Here is an 18511-nt window from a genome sequence, read left to right as displayed (position 1 = left end):
ATGAAAGAAAATAGCTTGTGGTCTTTCATACCTCGAGTCAATGAATTCCTGGGCCTTTTATAGCTCAGGAATGCTGGGCGCTCTCAGTTGATTTTACAAGGCTGCGAAGCCACAGCTTAAGGTCTGGATGAGCATTAATCACAGCAGGGACTATGACAGCTGCTCGTGTTTTACTGGGCTTTTAGGCGGGTATCGCACTTCTGCACACTGTACCTCGTTTTCCCCATTTGCTTTGGTCTGTAGAGGGGTGGGTTTGTTACCTTCCGGCTTATGGGACCTCTGGCCCCCTCAGTTTTAGTACTGGGATTCAAAGGGGGGTCCATGCCTGGCATGTTGCTGCAGTGCCAGCACGGGATTGCTTCTCCCCTAGGCTGCCGTTTCAACAGCATTCTTGTACCATGGGGGCAAAGGGAAGTGCTCCCCAAATTTCCATGATCTCTGTAATAAAAACTACAGGCCTGCAAGAAGATGGTGTTTGGAGTGCACGTGCAGTTGGTCCCTCGAGTCGCCACCACTGTAGGCTGATGGGTGGGAAGGGCAGCCCAGCACAGACACCTCTGGGTACCCCCAACCCCACACTGTGGGTTTTCTGAGCGAGCAGCTCATCTGCCACGAGGTACCCAAAAACCTGACTAAGGGTGGCCCAAGAACACAGCAGGATGCTCAGACCCAGGCTGGTTTCTCAGGTTGCATCCAGACCCTAGACTGGGATCCTGATGGCAGGAGGACACCTGGCAGCATCCCTCGTGCCAGTGAGGGACGCTGGCACTTCACGCATGTTTCACTGCAGCGCGCCTCAAGTCCAGCCCCAAGCAATATTTGATGATGTGAGAGATCACAGATTTTTGAGAAATCACAGCTGTGCCGGGGGAGGTTTAGGTTGGACATTAGGAAAAGGTTCTTCACGCAGAGGGTGCTGGACACTGGAACAGGCTCCCCAGGGAGGTGTCACGGCCCCAAGCCTGACAGTGGTCAAGAAGAGACTGGACAACACCCTCAGACACACGGTGTGAACTGTGGGGTTGTCCTGTGCAGGGACAGGAGTTGGACTTGATGATCCTTGCGGGTCCCTTCCAACTGAGGACATTCTGTGATTCTATGAATTCAAGTGAATCTTGAAAAAGTCTCACCGTTTTGGGGGTGGGACTTGACACGTACATGGCAGCTTTTTTCATATTTTTAGCTCTTCTGAGCTCTCTCCCTGTCTGTGGCAAGTAAGGAGAACACTGCCCAGTACTTAGTTCTGGGAGCATGCAACAATCAAGGATCTTAATTTTTAAACAAATTGACTCTGGATGTTTGCTTCTTTGCATGTTTTTTCCTGAGACAAATTTACCTGGAGACAACATTGCAGTCATGTTCACGTTCGGGTTTGGTTTTCTTTTTTTCTTTTCCTTTCTGGAGCATCCATGCTGAAGACACAATCTAACAACCGGGATAAAACCCCTCCTTGTTGCACCTGAACACAGCTGGCCATGAGGCTTTTCCCACCCTAATACTGGTTTTGCCCATTAGTTTCTTTTCTCCCATGGCCTTAAGAAAACAAGCTAAGCCCCACATTTTACTGTCAAATCTTGAAGAAAGTTGAAAAGCCACAGTCTCGGTAATCCCCAGTATTTTGTTCTTAGTAGTAAAGAGCCGGGGCACTACAAATACTTCCAGCTGCCATGTCTTGAAGATGGAGTAACCAGGTGGGTCAGGCTGACCTGCGCTGGCACAGGGAACACAAGGTGATGGATCTGGGTGAAACAAACGGCTGCTCGAGTTTCTGCAAAAGCCCTGGGTGTTTGCTGACACACTCCTGCCCAGGGCAGGTTGTTTTTTCCATGTGTGGAGAGGAGGTTGGGACAGGCAGAGGATGGCCCATCGGGGAGAGATGCCCTTAGTGGCTTTCATGCCTTTCATGCCTGCAGCTCCCTGGGACCCGATTCAGGAATTCTCAAACAGACACTTTAAAGAGCATGTGAGAGCCGGCTGAGCAAACCTCCCTTACTCAAAGCCAGGCACTTGGGTAACTTTCGCTCCCCTCCCCCAGTTTATTTCAGTTGCATAAGCAAACATACGTGCAATATTTCCACCGGGCCAGAGCGTTCCCCTTGCCTGCACAAGAGCTCAAAATGGGACACGAATCTTCATTCCTTACTAAGGATGTTATAGCAATTCAAAAATACCCAGACCCGCAAGGTATTTACCTACCTCACTCACACTGATCCAACACCTCTCAAGAGGCCCCAGACCTTCAAGAATAAAAAAGAAAAAATAATTGGGACTGCTATTCTTAATGGGAATGCAGGGCTAAAGATCTTCAGATCTTCACCAGAGTGTTTCATTAACTTTCCACCTTCATTTCCTTCAGGTTAAGATAATCTCACTAAAATCCTGCTCTACTTGCTTGACAAAGCTCTCAGTTAGATCCTCTGCTTTGCAGACCCGCTGATTTTGTGCCCACGTACACCTACCGATGGCACCTGCTGTGGGGCCTTTCATTAACAGCCACGAAAAACAGAGACGCAACCTTAGAGTCCCCAAGGTATCGCTTTTTAGTCTTAGCACGTTGCGTGCGAAGCTGAGAATTGTTTAAGAAGTCCTTTCTTCTCAGGGACTGAATATATTAACACTGGAAAAGTGAGAAAAGAAACGTCTCTATACATTTATTATATACAATATTAAGGCACAAGTTCAAACAGCAAAGAATAAGAAATCTTTGGCTGACCAACAATATCAATATTCGCTGTGGGTGACACATAACTTTCATTTTCCCACCTATGTACAAATAACCCTCCAGCTGTACAACACTGTACACCAACTTCTCTATACAACCAACGACGATAAAAAATGACAGTATTTTACAACTAGTTACCAACATCACCTGGAATGGCTACAGCACAGTTTCCCCAAACACAAAACAGTTCAAAGAGCTGGGAAAACCAGCACAAACAGGAGTCGTGCCACTCTCCTGAGAGGGGCTGATTTATGGCAGTGATGCTCCACACAAGTCCTGCGAGTGCTCAGGGGAGACCTGCTGGTCCTCCGGACCCTCCCTCCAGGAAAACTGACATCTCTTGAGTTCAACATAATTGAGGAGAATGAACCTTTATTCGACCTGGGATTCCAAAAGCAAACACGAGTTGCCTACACCGTAGTCTTTAACAAACGGTTTCCTATTTGTGACCATGAATCTGAGGCAGCATTGGTTGTAAACAGACCCTGGGATACCAGAAACTGGAGGGACTGTGCTTTCCGGAGGAGGAGGAGGAGGGGTGCTGTGCTCCAGCTGACTTGGAGAAGCTGAACTGCACCACTACCAAACAGAACTGAAAGCCACATCACACACGTTGATCCAACACTGTTTCGCTGGACGCCTAGCTGTCTGCCTGTACACAAATTATTAAATACTTTCATCAAAAGAAATAATACAGCCGGTAATAAAATGCTTACGGACTTCCAAGCACCTGGGTATCCTTATTTCTTGGAGAAAAATGATGAAATGAAATATTCACCATCGTTTTACTTGTAGTCCCTTCCTTTGTCTTCCTCCGGCCCCGCTCCAACCACTGACACTCGAGGAAGGGCCACAGAGGTGGGTCAGCGCTGCTGCTGTGCAAGGGCCCAGCTTTTATGCAAACACTTACAACCTTTAAATTAACTTTAGAGGAAAAAATAAAATTATTTTACAAGGCATATATTAAGCCACGTAACATCTTCCAAGGATTTTACACATTTGGTTTCACAATGCAAAGCTGCTAATACTCGAAACACACAGTTTGCTTGCCCACACAACCTATCACTATTTAATGTTTAACAAGTGCAAAAATCAGAAAGAGGGCAACACTGACGTACGTCTAATTCTACGTACACACAAAAATAAGTGCATAGATTTAACACAGCAATTTTGTTTGTTTGTTTTTTAAAAAAGAAGGTATCATCCAGGCAGTATCGAGCGCAGGGCTCCGGCCCCTGAAGGCTTTGAGGTTGCAAGGACTTCAGTTTTCAGCGAAAGCAGAGTTTAAAGTGCCTAGTGTTTTCACAACCAAGGACTCCAATTCCATCCCCACAGGAAGGAGTGACCTTGAGCCAGCTCTGAGCACACAGTTACTTCCAGCACCCATCACTTTTCCACTCTAGGCAGCTTCACTTAAAAGCCCATCACCCTTTTCCACAAAGCCAAGTTCTTCCTAATGTCCTGACAGTGCACCACAAGGTTCAGGAACTGCAAAGCTAATACAAAAATACCTCAAAGAGGAAAACTTCCCGATCAGCACGTGTAATGCATGAAGCAAACAGTATGCCGTGATTAACACAGCTGATGAGTCGGCTTTCTTACAGACAGTTGCCACCTCCTACAGAAATCAGGGACTAAGCTGAAAATGGAAAATGTTTCATCCTGGGTAAAACAAGGTGAAAAGAAACTGCAGCTCAGCACAGAAAACAGATGATGCTCATGCTTTGCTCTGCAGTTAAACCCTTCTTGGCTGGCCTTACACCCCTTAATGCCCAGTCCCATGTCAGCTTGAACGGCAGGTTTGTATGCTCAAGGGAGGTAGGATTTGGCTGTTGACATTGAAAATAGGGAAAAATCCTGTTCTTACCACACACTGATTCTTCCACTACTATGAACCAGTGTACAGTTAGAGGCATCTCACACACAAGCCCAGATTAACTCAGCTGGAAATGCACCCCGTGACTAAGCTTTGGCAGGACACGGCCTCTCAGGGAGCTGCTGGGGCCCTCCCTTGACTTCTCTTCCCAAAACCTTCCCATCCTTACAAAAGGGATTCCTTCATCAGGGTCCTCCTTCCCCCCTCTGCGTCCATCCTGCATGGGAATTCCAGCCAACAACTGCTCCGACCAAAAAAAGAAGTCTCAGCAAGCTCCGAGGTTGCAAGACACAAATACTTGCATTGTCAATCCAGCTCCAAGAGCAACACTTGTCCAGCCAGGAAAGAGGCACCTGACCTGCCTGCCCAGGAAAACCACACCACAGCACTTCAAACAAATACTTACAAGAACCTGCCGTGTACATCTACAGACCAATTATTCACCAAAACTCAGCAGTGAATAATTTCAGAAATTAATTGATACTGAGGAAGATGCAAGTTTCTCCTGGGTTATTCAGAAACTCCCTATGGCTTCAAAAGAGCCGGGATTTCACTCCCTGTCCTGGCTGCAGAGAGGCAGGAAAACTGTGCAGTAGTTTGCACCCAGTCTGTAACTTCGCTGCCTTCTCTTTACACCAGAAAATGCAGCTTCATTTTCCCTCAACGATCCTCTTCTCATGCCACATTCAATTTTCAACGCCCCTTTCTGCTCAGAAAATCCCAGACGTTCATTTTATTGCTCCTTTTCAGCGCTCTTGACTTCTCGCCTGGTCGAAAGTCCCAACATATCAGACTCAAGCTTTGTTTCAGCTACAAACTTTCTCTATCTTTCTTCAAACTCTCAGGGTTAGTTTTTAAGGTTGGCACACCAAGGACCATCTTGGACCTGGCTGTATGCACACAAACCCCAGAGCTGCCGTCCTCTGCTCAGATGAGGACTTCCATCATGTCCGTATCTGGAAACTCGGGCTTGTGGAGCAAGCTGCTCACTCTGCCTTTGCTGTCAGGTGGTTTCCCATGGCTTGAGTTCTCTGCAACGAGAAGAAGGGAAAGTTGGTCTCCAGCACAAATTCAACAGCAAATTGTTCCATGCAAATATAACACCATTTTTTGGGGTGGTGGTGGAGCACATCTTTAACTGCATGTTCTACATATTGAAAACCAAATTTGATCAGGAGGTCAGAACATGTCCTGCCGAATTCCATGCACAATGCAGGTGTATTGGTTTGCACAGACACCAAGGGCAGGAGTAAAGATGGTATTTAAAAGATACAGACCAAAGTACTTCTTTAGCTGTGGCCCTAGAGAGAAACAGGTCTACATCACTTTACCAAGTTACCACTTGCCATCTGATCCACAGTAGCTCTCCACATTTATGCTCCTATTCTGCATCAGGTACAAAATTCAGGACTTTAAAACATCATGAAGGCAGTGGACAAATAATCAGGTAGGAGGTTTAATCTAAAGAGCATAACTTTGCTAGTGGGATGGGCTGAGAGAATGTATGTGGTCTGTTATCACAATGTATGACAGATGTTGTTAGATCTTTATCTTCATCATCATAGTTCTCAAAAGTCAAATTCAGGGAGAAGGAGGACTCTAACTGCTTATAAGCAGGAATAGCTTGAAAGGCTATTTTAAGAATACCTGGAAACATATTCCAATCTGGATTGCCCAAAACACAGTAATCCACAGTTTCAAGGAATCAGTGATATTCAGCCTTATTAATGATACATGGCATGCTTTTAGAGGGAAGGCAAGATTAATTTGTAAGAAACTGTCTTTTTCAAAATAATGTATGTAAAATAAATGTCTTGTTTGCTAGGGCTGCAAACCAGCAGGTTCCACCCTTTCAAAATCAATTAAAATTGTATTTCATTAACCTCCCTCCCAATCTTATTTTCTCCTTACTATTTCCCCCAGGTTCCTTTTAAAAATTACAGACCAAATTGTGCCTTTAACCATGGCTTAAGTTGAAAAAAAGAGAAGGGTCTGAGTATGTGAGCAGGTGTGGAGTGTTTTCAAGGTGTGAAACTCTGTAATTTTATCTTTGACAGCATGAATAATTACATTTGTTGGAAACTCTGCCCATCGCAGACAAGTGGAGCTTTATAGAGCCTGCTGCGGGCAAAGCTCTGCAGAGCCAGACCGGGCAACCTTGGAATATTCTCTCCCTACAATTATAGTTTCCCTGGAGGAACTGTGAAGGCATCACCCCCTCCATCAACACTGGGGTGTCTCTGGGGATCCACCGACAGCCCTTGGGGTGCCGGCATTTCACATGGATGTGGGGATCTGGCAGAGCTCACCCAGTTTCTCGCTGGCCGCTCGTGTCCCCGGGGGCCGCGGGGCCGGGCTGTGTGACGGGGTGGCACCCAGCCGCCCACGGCCGGGGAAGGAGGCGGTGGTGGGCCAGAAGAGCTCAGTGCTTTTGTCTGTCTGGGTGCTGCTGTCTTTGCTGCCCGTTTTCGTGTGGGAGGCTGCTGGCACCAGGACAGGCATGCAGGACAAGGCGGGCAGCGGAGGAGGCAACGAGGGGCCCGATGGGAGGTCATGGTGCTCCTTCCCCAAGAGCAGCCCTGAAAACACACAGAGGTCAGTCACATCCCGGCTCAAACATAAGTGCAGTCCCCTTGTCCCACCCCAGAGCTACAAGACACTGGTCTGGGCGTCTCCAGCCCTGTAGTTCGGCTTAGCTTTTCTGCTTGATACCATCTTTTGTTGTCTTCCTGACATCCACAAGGTACTTTCCTACAAAAACAGCCTTTTGAGAGCAGCTGCATTTTCCTGCATCCCCTTTTGCACACCCATCCCAGTGGTACCTACACCTGGTACAGACTTGCATGTCCCCGCTGCCTTCGTCCCCACGGTCCCACACCACAGTCTGGCACTCACTTCCCATTTAGCTACCACATCACAGAACCATTTTGGTTGGAAGAGACCCTTAAGATCATGAGTCCAACCATAATATAAATCTAGCACTGAATCATGTCCATAAGAACCTCATCTATGTGTCTTTTAAACACCTCCAGGGATGGTGACTCAACCACTTCCCTGGGCAGCCTGTTCCAATGGTTCATAACCCTTTCTGTGAAGAATTTTTTCCTAATTTCCAATCTAAACCTCCCCCATCACAACCTGAGACTACTTCCCCTTGTCCTATCACTTGGTACTCAGGAGAAGAGACCAACGCCCTTCATGCTACAACCTCCTTTCAGGTAGTTGCAGACAGTGATAAGGTCTCCCCTCAGCCTCCTTTTCTCCAGGCTGAACAGTTTCATCTCCCTCAGCTGCTCCTCATCAGACTTGTGCTACAGGCCCCTCACCAGTTTCATGCACTCCTATCCAAAGGGATGCTCACCCTCTTCTTCAACCAGGATGTTTTTCTAGCCCAAATTTGTTATTTACTCCCACAAAGTTGCAAAGACCATCTGCATATGTCTGGGAAGATTTGCCCCGATCGTAGCTTTCTATAATCAGCACAGAACAATTAAGATGGTTAAAAATTCAATTAAGATACAATGCAAGATTAAAAAATGATTGATTTTTTTACTTCAGCAGAAGAACAAATCTTCTTCCCATGAAAAGAACTCTGGAAATGAGCCACTGGGGCAATGTGTGCTGTGTCCAGGGCACTTTTGCTAAGCTCAAGCAGAAGGATTAGGATGGAGTGATGGATGAGCCAAAGCTTAACCAAAAACTGAGCTCACCTATGCTTCCCTTCCAGATCTTCTCTTCCTTCTTCTCCTCAGCTATCTGGTTGCTGGTGAGCGATGTCTGGCGCGAATGCGTGCCTGTAGCAGCGGCAATGGAGGGGACGGACCGAGCTGGTCGCAGGCTGGCGCTGTCAGCTTTCCCAGGGTCTTTCCGCGACCGCTGCTGAAGGACCTTGATCATGGCATCCTTCTCAATTATTTTTGCATGAAGATTCTTTATTCTGCCAAAATATGAATGCTCTGCTTACAGGAGTGGAAAAAGCGTTTACGCAGGCAGCTGTCCCCACCCTGGGGCAGCAGCCCTGCTGTTCTGTCCCCTCCAGTTTTGAGCGACTCAGACAAGAGCACTCCTGCCAGTTCCTCTGAGGATAACCACGCACCTTGAAACAGGGCATGTTTCTGGACATTAAGCCAAAAGTGGGAACTATTTTCTGTAAGGTTAGCTACACCCATCTATTGCTGTGGCTTTGCCAACCCAGCAGAAGCAATGAGGGCAGTGTCCTGAGGGAGCTGTGTGTTGCTGCCTTCACCTGAACTCCAACATGCATGTAATTTCCACCTCTGTAATACATTGGGGCCAAACCTGGAAGCCCTCCCTTGGCAGGCTGAGTTAACCCTATGATTCGGGTCTGCCGTCAGCTGGAGTAAAGACCCGCTGAAGTGCACAGGAAGGTTCCCTCTGGTTTCTCTACTAGCTGGGCTGGGCTCTTGCTTCTCCCTCACGGCTGCAGAAACGATCAGCACATGGCGTGCAGAGCTGAGCAAAGCTCACTACTTCTCTCATACGGACACCAAAGGCTCTCAAATCACAAAATAATAGGACTATATGAGACTTTTCTGCAGGAATGATTAACACCAAATAATAAAAAATTAATTGTATATGTACAACAAGACAGCCAGATGACTATAGCTTGACTGTGATGAATAACATATAGTCCACTGCAGCTGGATTTTGTGAAGCAGTTAAAGCTAAAATGCTGCACCTGAAAAACCTCTATGTACAAGGGAGATGGCTAGTAGCTTCACTTGAGTGTTAGTTTTCATAATCAGATGTCTAATTTGCAATGAAAACACAAGATCTTAATCTATCATTAATGAAGCCAATGGCAAAACTCCATTACTTCACTGGAAGCAGGATTATATTGCACCTGTGAGTTGAAAACAAAAACTAAACCAAATAAAAACAATTACTGGTATTTTCCACAAGCAACAAATACACCTTTTTATAAACAGTGTATGCAGACCGCTGTTTTTGTGGGGAAACCAACATGGAAGAACAGATTTCAAATAGCTGTTCAGTAAAAACCAAGAGAAATACACAAACTTTCTCAAGGGAATTTTACTCATCAAAAGGCCAGTTTTCACCAGGAAAATAATGTCTGGATTAAAAATACTGCCCAGGTCTAATGCTCATTGATCTACATGTCTACATGTCCACTTGTGTGCTGAAAATGAAAACTATCTGCTGAAAATATAAACTATCTGCAACAACAAATGTTACTCTTGCTGACTGCCTGTGCCCAGAATGTTTAGTTTGTATCTTTTTGCTGTTTGTAAATGCATTTTTTTAGTGGTGCTTGTGGTACTAAATTTTGCTGGTTTGTTCCCAGCTGCCAATGTGACTGTCAGACAACTTGGATGTGGGAAATCTGGTGTATGTAGGAAGGGCAATAGGCAGTCAAGGAGCCAAGAGCGAGGCAAAGGCAAGCCATCGCGCTGCTGCTGATGTAGGAGTGGGATTACAACTTCAGCTTTTACAACCAGACACGCTTGTTTCCAGAGGGGGATTTTCACTGAGATTAAACAAGCATTCAGCTTCCTCATATGCCAACCTACTTTTAACAGTGGAACAGCCCCTGTTTTCTAAGAAGGTAGTTTTTGGCAAACAGAAGGTTTAATGGGAACACTATCCAATGACAGCAACTCTTTAATTCCTCTTCTAATGCTGAAGAGCAAAACTAAGCCACACTGAAGCTAAACCCATCCTTTCCAGGCATGCATGAAGGAACAGAAGGGAACCCTGGTTTATCCAAAACCAGCCCAAACCCCACAACAAGCAGGTCTGGCAACGACGGCCCCTTACGTGTACTCCATGTCCTGGCAGCGCCGGTTGGCTTGCACAATCTCCTCCTCCTCCTGCCAGCCCCGCACCTCCAGCGCGCTCTCGCTGTAGCTGCCGTTGTGTGAGTGATTCGGGGCCGAGGTGTCCCTGGCAAAGCGGTTCGACACGGTGAGTCGGGCTCCCGAGACCACAGGGGTGGCTTTGCAAGTGAGACTGGCACTTGCAAACAAAACCCCAACCCCATGTTAGAAGAGCAAGCTGGTGAGGGCTGCCTGTCTAGTAGATGGCTATCTGGCATCGGGTCATCTTGCTACTCTTGGGTTGGGTTTAGTCATTGACGCCATTAATTAACTGGGCTGATGGAAGAGCTGGAATTGTGGGTGAGCCCCACGGAGCTAAGAGCCATCCTGAAAGACAGGGTCAGACTTCAGAGACACTCACTCACTGGTGAAATGGTTCCAAGTCAACAAGACTACATCACAAACAAGAAACAAAATAGTACGCTTTGGAAGGTGAAAAACAGCACAAGAATTGCTGCCTAGACTGGAGCGCAGAAGAAAAGGATCAACCTGAGTCACACATTTAGCTGCATTTCAAAGGGAAATCTCATTTTAGGATGTTTCAGGGGATTTGGCTTCTAGAAACGGGGGCGAGAAGTTAATTATCCCATCCTCCTCATCACTGGAAAGCCTGGCTGCAGTGCCTTGTGTGCTTCTGGGCAACACACTTTTACATGCACAAACTGGAGATAGTCCAGACAAATGCAACAGGAATGGGAAGGGGTTTACACCAGGACATGTGAGGAATTGCTGAAGGAAGTAAGTTAGTTCAGGCCAGGGAGATGCAACAAGTGTCTGAATATTTACAAGGCTGTTACATTGACAGTGATCTGTTGTTTATCATGAACACCTGGGAAGGACAAGAATCAACTGAGGTAATTTGCAGTAAAGAGGTTTAGCTTAGCTATCAGGACAACCTTTTTATCTTGAAGCTTAATGAAATGGGGAAACAGGGGACTTAGGCCACCAAATTTCCCTCATTACAGGTTTTTAAAACTAGGTTAGACAACCACGTTGCATGGTGGGATGGATGCAGGCTCTGCTGGCTCCATCGGTGCGGCGGGGAGGAGTTGTCTTACCTCTGCTGCGCAATTTGGCAGCTGAAGACTTTGCCATTGAGGTCATTGCTTAAGCCTGGTGCCTGGATTTGATAAACTTTTGGACCTAGTCAGAAGGGTAAATCCTGTCTTAACACCCTGTTGTCTCTCACTGGCATGACACCACGGAGAGGTGCGTTAACCCTGGCAGCACAACTCAGCAGGGAAAGGCAAGAAAAATCCAGCCTTAATACAATATCCATTCCTTATTACTCCCCCATGCTTTCTGTGGTGAAGAGAGCTGCCCGCTCGCAGCAAAGCCGTCTCACCTCTCAGTTGCAGCTGTGGCCGCGGCGTTCATGGCAAAGTGCCTGATTGTGCTCTCCTCCAGGTACTTCTGCTCCCACTTGGTCATGTCGGCTTCCAGGGCCAGGATCCTCTCCTCCTTCTCCCGCACCAGCTCCATCAGGGCCGGGGCATTGTGCTCCGGGAGGCTGCTGGCCTGGAAGCTGCCCTGTCTCTGCCGGTGGAAACAGAGACAGATACTCACCCTCTGCCAAGTACGGGAAGAATACCCTTTTTTCCCACTTCTCTGGAGCACACAAGACATCCCTGTGTCTTTTGACAGTGGAAATCCACAGCTAAGCCCCTTAGGGTGGAGGAGGACAGGCTGGTTGGCCATGAGTGCAAGACCAACACACACTTCTCTGGACCACGCTGACACAAGTAGGGATCCGGCTGCTTTCTTGGATGTGCAGGGATTTTGTGGGATACCCCAAGCCAAGGGAAAAGGCAGGAAAAAAAGCTGGTTGGAAAAAGCAGCAAGGAAGCTTTAAAAGATGTTTTTCTTGCTGGACTTCACCACACATCTGGGTGGTGATCAGTATGGACAGGCAGCTATTACCACAGGATTTATACATAAAAGCAGAGAAAAAAAAGTTACATGTAACCTAGCTACACGCAACCTATTTAAAACAGCCACTGGGAAAATACCCTGGACATGGATTTACACCCATTTCTTCTGGCACATTAGTTATCATGTACCCTCAGGAGATGCTTTCTGTGGTGCAGCAGGTAACTTTTCAACTGGAGGGGCAGAAGATCCTCAGGCACTGAGGGGTGGCTCCCATGAGATGCTGACAAGGAGTAACAGGTGTGTAACCCTTTGCATCTACACTGAGGAAAGCACTTATCCAGGCAGGATTTATCCCACTCAGTCACAGGCACTTAATTAAAGCACCTAAGTGGCACAAGTAGCTGCCCCAAGCTCCTCTCACTGCTGGTGGAGAGTGGAGGAGGATGGAGATCTAGCCCTGGGCTCAGCAGAGGGTGGGTGGGATGAGCCCACGCTGGGGAGAGGCACAAAGCTCTGGTAGAAGTCACTAGAAGTAAATGGTTTTTTTCAAATAAAAAATGCAAGAGATTTGTTACACTCCACAGTGCACAGGATTGTGTTAATGTGGAAATAGTGTCTCAGCAGCACCAGCTTCTCATCTGTGCTACAGCACGAACTTCCACTGCCAAAGCAGTTCCTTGGCGCTGCACTAGCACACTGGAGAGAGGGTTGCAGCAGCTGCTTCCATTTTCCAAACCACATTTCCTCCTTCTAGACACTTATCTCCTGCTTATGGGAAACTAGAGATACCAGGGGAAGGCTGCAGCCTTTGCCTTTGGTGCAGTAATGATGTGTTTGGAAGCCGCCTTCTGGAAGAGTGCATTACAGAGCAGCCCTTGGGAGACACGGCTGTGACTCTGCTCCTGCGAAAACCAGCATTTACACTTCAAACACTGTCAAATCCTTGGCAGGAAGGTGATATTTTGGAAGCATGATCCTGGTCTGTAAATGGCATCTTGGGACATCATGACTGCCTGTCATCTTCTCAGTCAAAACCTCTGCCAGCCCTGCACACTCAGCCTGCAACGCTCAAAGGGAACTTTTTTGTCCTTGCTAACTGAGAGAAGACAGCTCAGAAGTAAAAAGCTGGGGCATTTTGAAGCAACATGATTCATGGCAGAGCAATGCATCCACAACCCCATCCAAAGGAAAGGCTTAGGGGTAAATCTCAACAACCTGAACCCAAAAGCAAGGTGGCACCTGGCAGGACTGCAAGTGACCCTCCCTCTTGAAAAACAACGCCGAAGACCCCGTGCTGGGGTCCCGCACCAACCACCCCGTCCTCACCTGCTGCATCCGCAGCGAGTCCAGCTCCCGCTCCAGGCGCGTGCGCAGCCGCCGCTCCATCTGCTCCCTCTTCTCGCAGGCCGCCTGCAGCTGCGTCAGCGCCTGCTGCAGCTTCTCCACCTTCTCCACGTAGGCCTGTTTCCTGCGCAGCTGTGGGGAACGGGGTCAGCACTGCCGGGGCACTGCACACCCACCCTGCGCTAACAGGACCCCCGTGCGCTGGCTATAAGCATGGCTTTGGTCATTTGATTCACAGAATTTGTCCAGGGGAAGGATGGTGCCCCTTTGATGGGCAGGGAAAGGGCACCATGGGCATTGCTGGGGGAGCTCTACCCCTTCCCAATGCTGCCCAGATGTCCCACCCATCAGGGATCCACTAGCCATGAAACCCCCTGGACATGTCTGAGCAAAAGCCGTCATGTTGATGGACACTCTTCGGGCAAGCACACAGGCTGGCCTCAGCTAAGAGGAATTCTGTAGGTTTTATCAACTGGTGACACTCAACACATTGTCTGCACCTAAGAGTCTCTTTTTTTCAACTTTGTGTATCTGCTCAACGCTGGAGCAAGTGGAGTTCCAGCAGAAAGAAATGCTCTACCTGGCTCACGGGCTTGGCCATGCTGATGTGTAGATGTGCTGGCAGCTAAAGCTGGGCCCTCCTTACGTATATAATGCAATTATTGAAAGGCTAACGATGACACAAGCATTTTGCAATACAGAGTTCTATGGACAGATTGCCTGAGCAGCATACCCCCAAATGAATTTGCAAGTGGATTGCAGATGTTCAGGGTGTTTAGCTGGGAGGTGTTCCCACTTCTTCTGGCCTCTTACCATGCTACCGGCACTCGGTGACACCTCAGAGTATTGTGACAGACAGCCGCTGCACCCTTGAGAGCCCTCAAGGAGAGGAGGCTGCAGACACTGGACATGCTGGGCATCAGCTGCCCCAGGCATTGGGATGGGCATTGAAGCCTGTGCTGAAACCTGACTCACAGCCAAAATCTGGCACCGAGGAGGGGCAAGCTCACTGGGACCAGGCACACCTGGGTGTCTGCAAGCAGTCCTCGTCCCCAGGGACCAGTGAGCACTGACCTGAAAACTGGACCACAGGGCTGTGGCTGCAGGATCTGCCTGCTCTGCCCACTGGCTGAGGTCTCAACCTCAGGAAACCCAGTTCCCCTCTTATCCCCAAAACTTTCGTCATTAATTTTCTCTTCATGAGCATGAATAAATTTACCTTTCTAAAAATACCTACCTTGTAACAGAGAAAGCACCAGTGCACACAAACTGAAGCTGTAAACCCCAAAAGGCCTTGACAAACCCCCAAACACCTCAAACCACTTTCAACTCCCTGCCTCAGAAAGGGGAAGGTGAATCAGTTTGAATGCTGGATCACACTGACTTTGCCAAGCCTCAGTCAGGCCCCACCTGCAGCCTGGGGGTTAACGGGGGGTGCCCGAGGTCATTGCCATGATCACTAACATCATCTTTAGGACTTCTAGTCTCCCTCATTTATTTGTACACCTGCTGTTTGCAACCTGAAGTTTTTAAGAAGTAAACAGAAGGCAGAAAAACACACTAACCTCAGCCGACACTGGGAAACTAGATAAATAAGAGAGGCTGGAGAGGTGCTGTGAGCTGGCAAAGCCAGGGCTAAAACCATATCCTAGTGACTACCTCTCTCTGAAGTACTTCAATCACTACTGAAATTAACTGCAATGTGGGTTATGATGTAGGAGCTATGGCCACAAAATATCTGGGATACTCATCCAGATATCCAGGGGATGTAGTGAGACATTTGCTGCCTTGTTCCTGGGCACACAGAACAAATAAACACCAGCGCTGGGTCCCTCCAGCTCCATGGGGCTCCCTTTCACCCTCAGTACTAGGGTCAGCCCAGGAGTCTCAAGCTGCAAATAAGTTTTTTCTTTTCTTTGTGTGATGCTGATTCACCTGGGTCCTCACTCACTGATTACAATTATTAAAAAAATCACTTTTTCTTGAAATAGCTCTTCTGCCACCCTAAATCCATCTATGTCACAGGTGAAGAGAAATATGGGCTTGTTCACAGCAAAAGCAAAGCTTGGCTTAAACAAAGCTCCCCAGCCAGAGCCAATGACTGGCAGCATGAGAGCTCTGCTGTAATCCGGGCTAACGCCTACTGCTACCAGGGCTTTCCATGAAAACTAACAAGACTGTAATCCCCACTGGCCTCTGGCATCAGCATGAAGACTGCATTCCTCGGGGGCTCACAGCTTGGCAAGACACGCACAGTGGTGGCTTCTTGCTGAAAGTGCTATTTTGGCAGTACTAAGGTGCCTGTGCCACCTCCCAGCCGCACCAGTGTGGATCAGAGAGGGGAGGGGAGCTTCCCCAGGGTCCCCCCTTGACAGCAGATCTCTGCTTCCCCACATCCTGCCAGATGCTGGAGGGTCCATCTGCATCGCAGCAGCCAGAATTCAGCTTTGCAGCAACCTTCTGAGCCACAGTGTTCATGTGATTGCACACGAGTGCACCTCTGCTGTGTGGGTGAGGCGATGCACACGCATCCACTGTCTTACAAAACAATTTTGTTGAATATATGCAATGAGACAGTTCCTACATTCATAAATTCACAGGGAGGTTCTTGAGCCAATTCTGACTTCTTTATCAGGCCTGTAGATTCATAAGTGAAAAATTCACCCACACTTTTAAAAAACAAAGTACAGAATGTTATCATTTAAATTAATGGCCTTGTCAGTGCAATATGCATCTGTAAGGGAGGGGGGCTGCAATCAAAAATACATGATACTAAGTTCCACTACCTCACAGGCACACAGACTCAAACAAAAAAACAGCTGGATGGCACCTGGAGAGGGAACCAGTCCATCCTCCCACCGCAAGGTAGGATCAACTCTTCCTAAAACCTGATGTTTGCCTGTATAATCTGTTCACAAAACCCTTGGGTACTAGGGACTCTACAGCCTCTCCCTGCAAACCACTTCACAGCTTATTTTCCTTTACTGCCAGAAAACTTTTACCCTAATGCTTAATCTGTCTTTCTCTTATGCAATTTAAGCAAATTACTTCTTGTTCTGTTTCCAAATTGTGATCTACTAGAGCAAGAAGCATTTAATGAAACTATTCACAAGATCAGCAAACTTGCCTGAAGACTGCCCTTGTCCCATGGATTAGGAAAATGAAGATGAAGAAGAGCTAAGGCTAAAAGGGGATGATTGAAGCAAATAAATCTGAGTAAAGATGAGCGGGTCCTGGAAAAATATCTCCAGGAGGAACGTAACTCCAGTTTGAGCTATAGAATATCTTTCTATGTAGATATGAGATTTGAATTAAAGACTGTAAGCGATGGAGAATCCACTATCACCCTAAGTAGGTTCAGTGTTAATTACTCTAACTCTTTATTTCTGGCCTGATTTGCTCAGCTTCAGCTCCAAACACTGCATCTCATTACTTCTTCTTATGTTAAAGAGCAATGTGTAATCTGGCTGACAGCAATCCCTTCTTCATGTTCATGGGCATGGACTGGAGCTCAGCCACCTCTTCACTTCAATTGTTCACACCAAAGAACAGCTTCTGTGCCCCAAATAAATTCTACAGATGTTTTCTGAACCCTCTCCAATTATTCAGTGTCCTAACCAAAGAATGAGCCAGACACACAATTCTAGCAGCAATCTCCTAAATGACATGTGGTGATAATACAACCTACATATTTTTGAATTAAATCCTTCTACTAGCAGGCACTCAGGATAATGTAGATTTACACAGTAAAATCTTATGTTAATTCAACCCCGTAGCTACTGCTTATTTCTCAAGCCTTGACTTAAAAAGCTTTTAAACTTAATTACATTCTGGTGGTAGAAGAAATCTAGGTGGATTTACAAAGCAGTATATGAGGTAGAGCTCTGTTAATAATAATAGTCATGTTTATTTGAGTCATTCTGTGTCTCCTTCAATACATTCTGAATTACAGTCCCTAGCTTGACATGAAGGTTCAAAACTTCAACAATATCTGCTCCATACGTGTCAAATTGAGCTCCAGAAACACTGGAGACAGTTGATTAGTGATTTAGCAATGGAACAGGCCAAACGCAAGGGAAATGGAGCACAGGAACTTGGGCACACCCCAGCAGGCACAGGTTACTGCACTTCGCCCAAGCTGCGTGACACTGCCTCGAACAGTTAGAACACAGCAGCTGGGATAAAATTCTTTTTAACTTCCCCTAGAATGAAAAAAACAGTTGAACACTACCAGGTCAGTGTGGGTTTGCCCAGGCTGAGGGCTCTGACGGACAAAACTCTGGCAAATACTGTTGCTTGACCCTCATATGTTGTCACTCCTGAGATATACTGTGCCCTATGCAAGAGGTTACCACCTCCAGAACATCTACCATGCCCCAGTCAGGTGGTTTCTACCTCCATTAAATCTCCCATGCCCTGATCAGGAGGTTATCACCTCCGTAATATCTACCATATGCTGGGCAGGTGGTTACCACCTCTGTAACATCTACCATGTTCTGGGCAGAAGGTTACCACCTCCATAACATCTACCATGCTCTGGGCAGGAGGTTACCATCTCTGTAACATCTACCATGCCCTAGGCAGCAGGTTACTACCTCCATAACATCTACCATAACCTGGGCAGGAGGTTAGGAACTATCTAGATGGGAACATTTGCCCCCTCTGCAGCTCCACCAGTCCACAATCCAGAATCTGAGCTCTGATCCCCAGCAGAGGCACATTTCTGTTGGATGTCTAGATAAGGAACTGGCAGCTGCAAAGCTCTTTGAGACAGAGCCCTAAGTCTGCAAATATATTTACTACAACTCAGCAGGCACAAGATAGCTTCTGCCACAGGGC

The 18511-nt window shown here is 47.2% G+C and overlaps 1 protein-coding gene across 4 annotated transcripts in view; it reads right to left on the bottom strand.

The window, feature by feature from the left end:
* Nucleotides 1–2626: 2626 nt before the first annotated feature.
* AMOTL1 (angiomotin like 1) overlaps nucleotides 2627–18511 on the bottom strand; it is an 89207-nt gene continuing 73322 nt past the window's right edge. For all 4 annotated transcript variants that reach the window (XM_065040926.1, XM_065041016.1, XM_065041062.1 and 1 more), the window contains 6 exons: nucleotides 13655–13804; nucleotides 11802–11992; nucleotides 10398–10523; nucleotides 8309–8535; nucleotides 6908–7177; nucleotides 2627–5629 (listed from right to left, as the gene is read on the bottom strand). In XM_065040926.1, coding sequence (XP_064896998.1) covers nucleotides 5526–5629; nucleotides 6908–7177; nucleotides 8309–8535; nucleotides 10398–10523; nucleotides 11802–11992; nucleotides 13655–13804 — 1068 coding nt within the window. In that variant the 3' untranslated portion in view covers nucleotides 2627–5525. The remainder of the gene's footprint in view (nucleotides 5630–6907; nucleotides 7178–8308; nucleotides 8536–10397; nucleotides 10524–11801; nucleotides 11993–13654; nucleotides 13805–18511) is intronic.

Source organism: Columba livia, chromosome 1 (assembly GCF_036013475.1).
Source record: "Columba livia isolate bColLiv1 breed racing homer chromosome 1, bColLiv1.pat.W.v2, whole genome shotgun sequence".
Lineage (NCBI taxonomy): Eukaryota > Metazoa > Chordata > Aves > Columbiformes > Columbidae > Columba > Columba livia.
The sequence above is the reverse complement of the archived record's forward strand: the minus strand, read 5'-3'. Positions and strand labels throughout refer to the sequence as shown.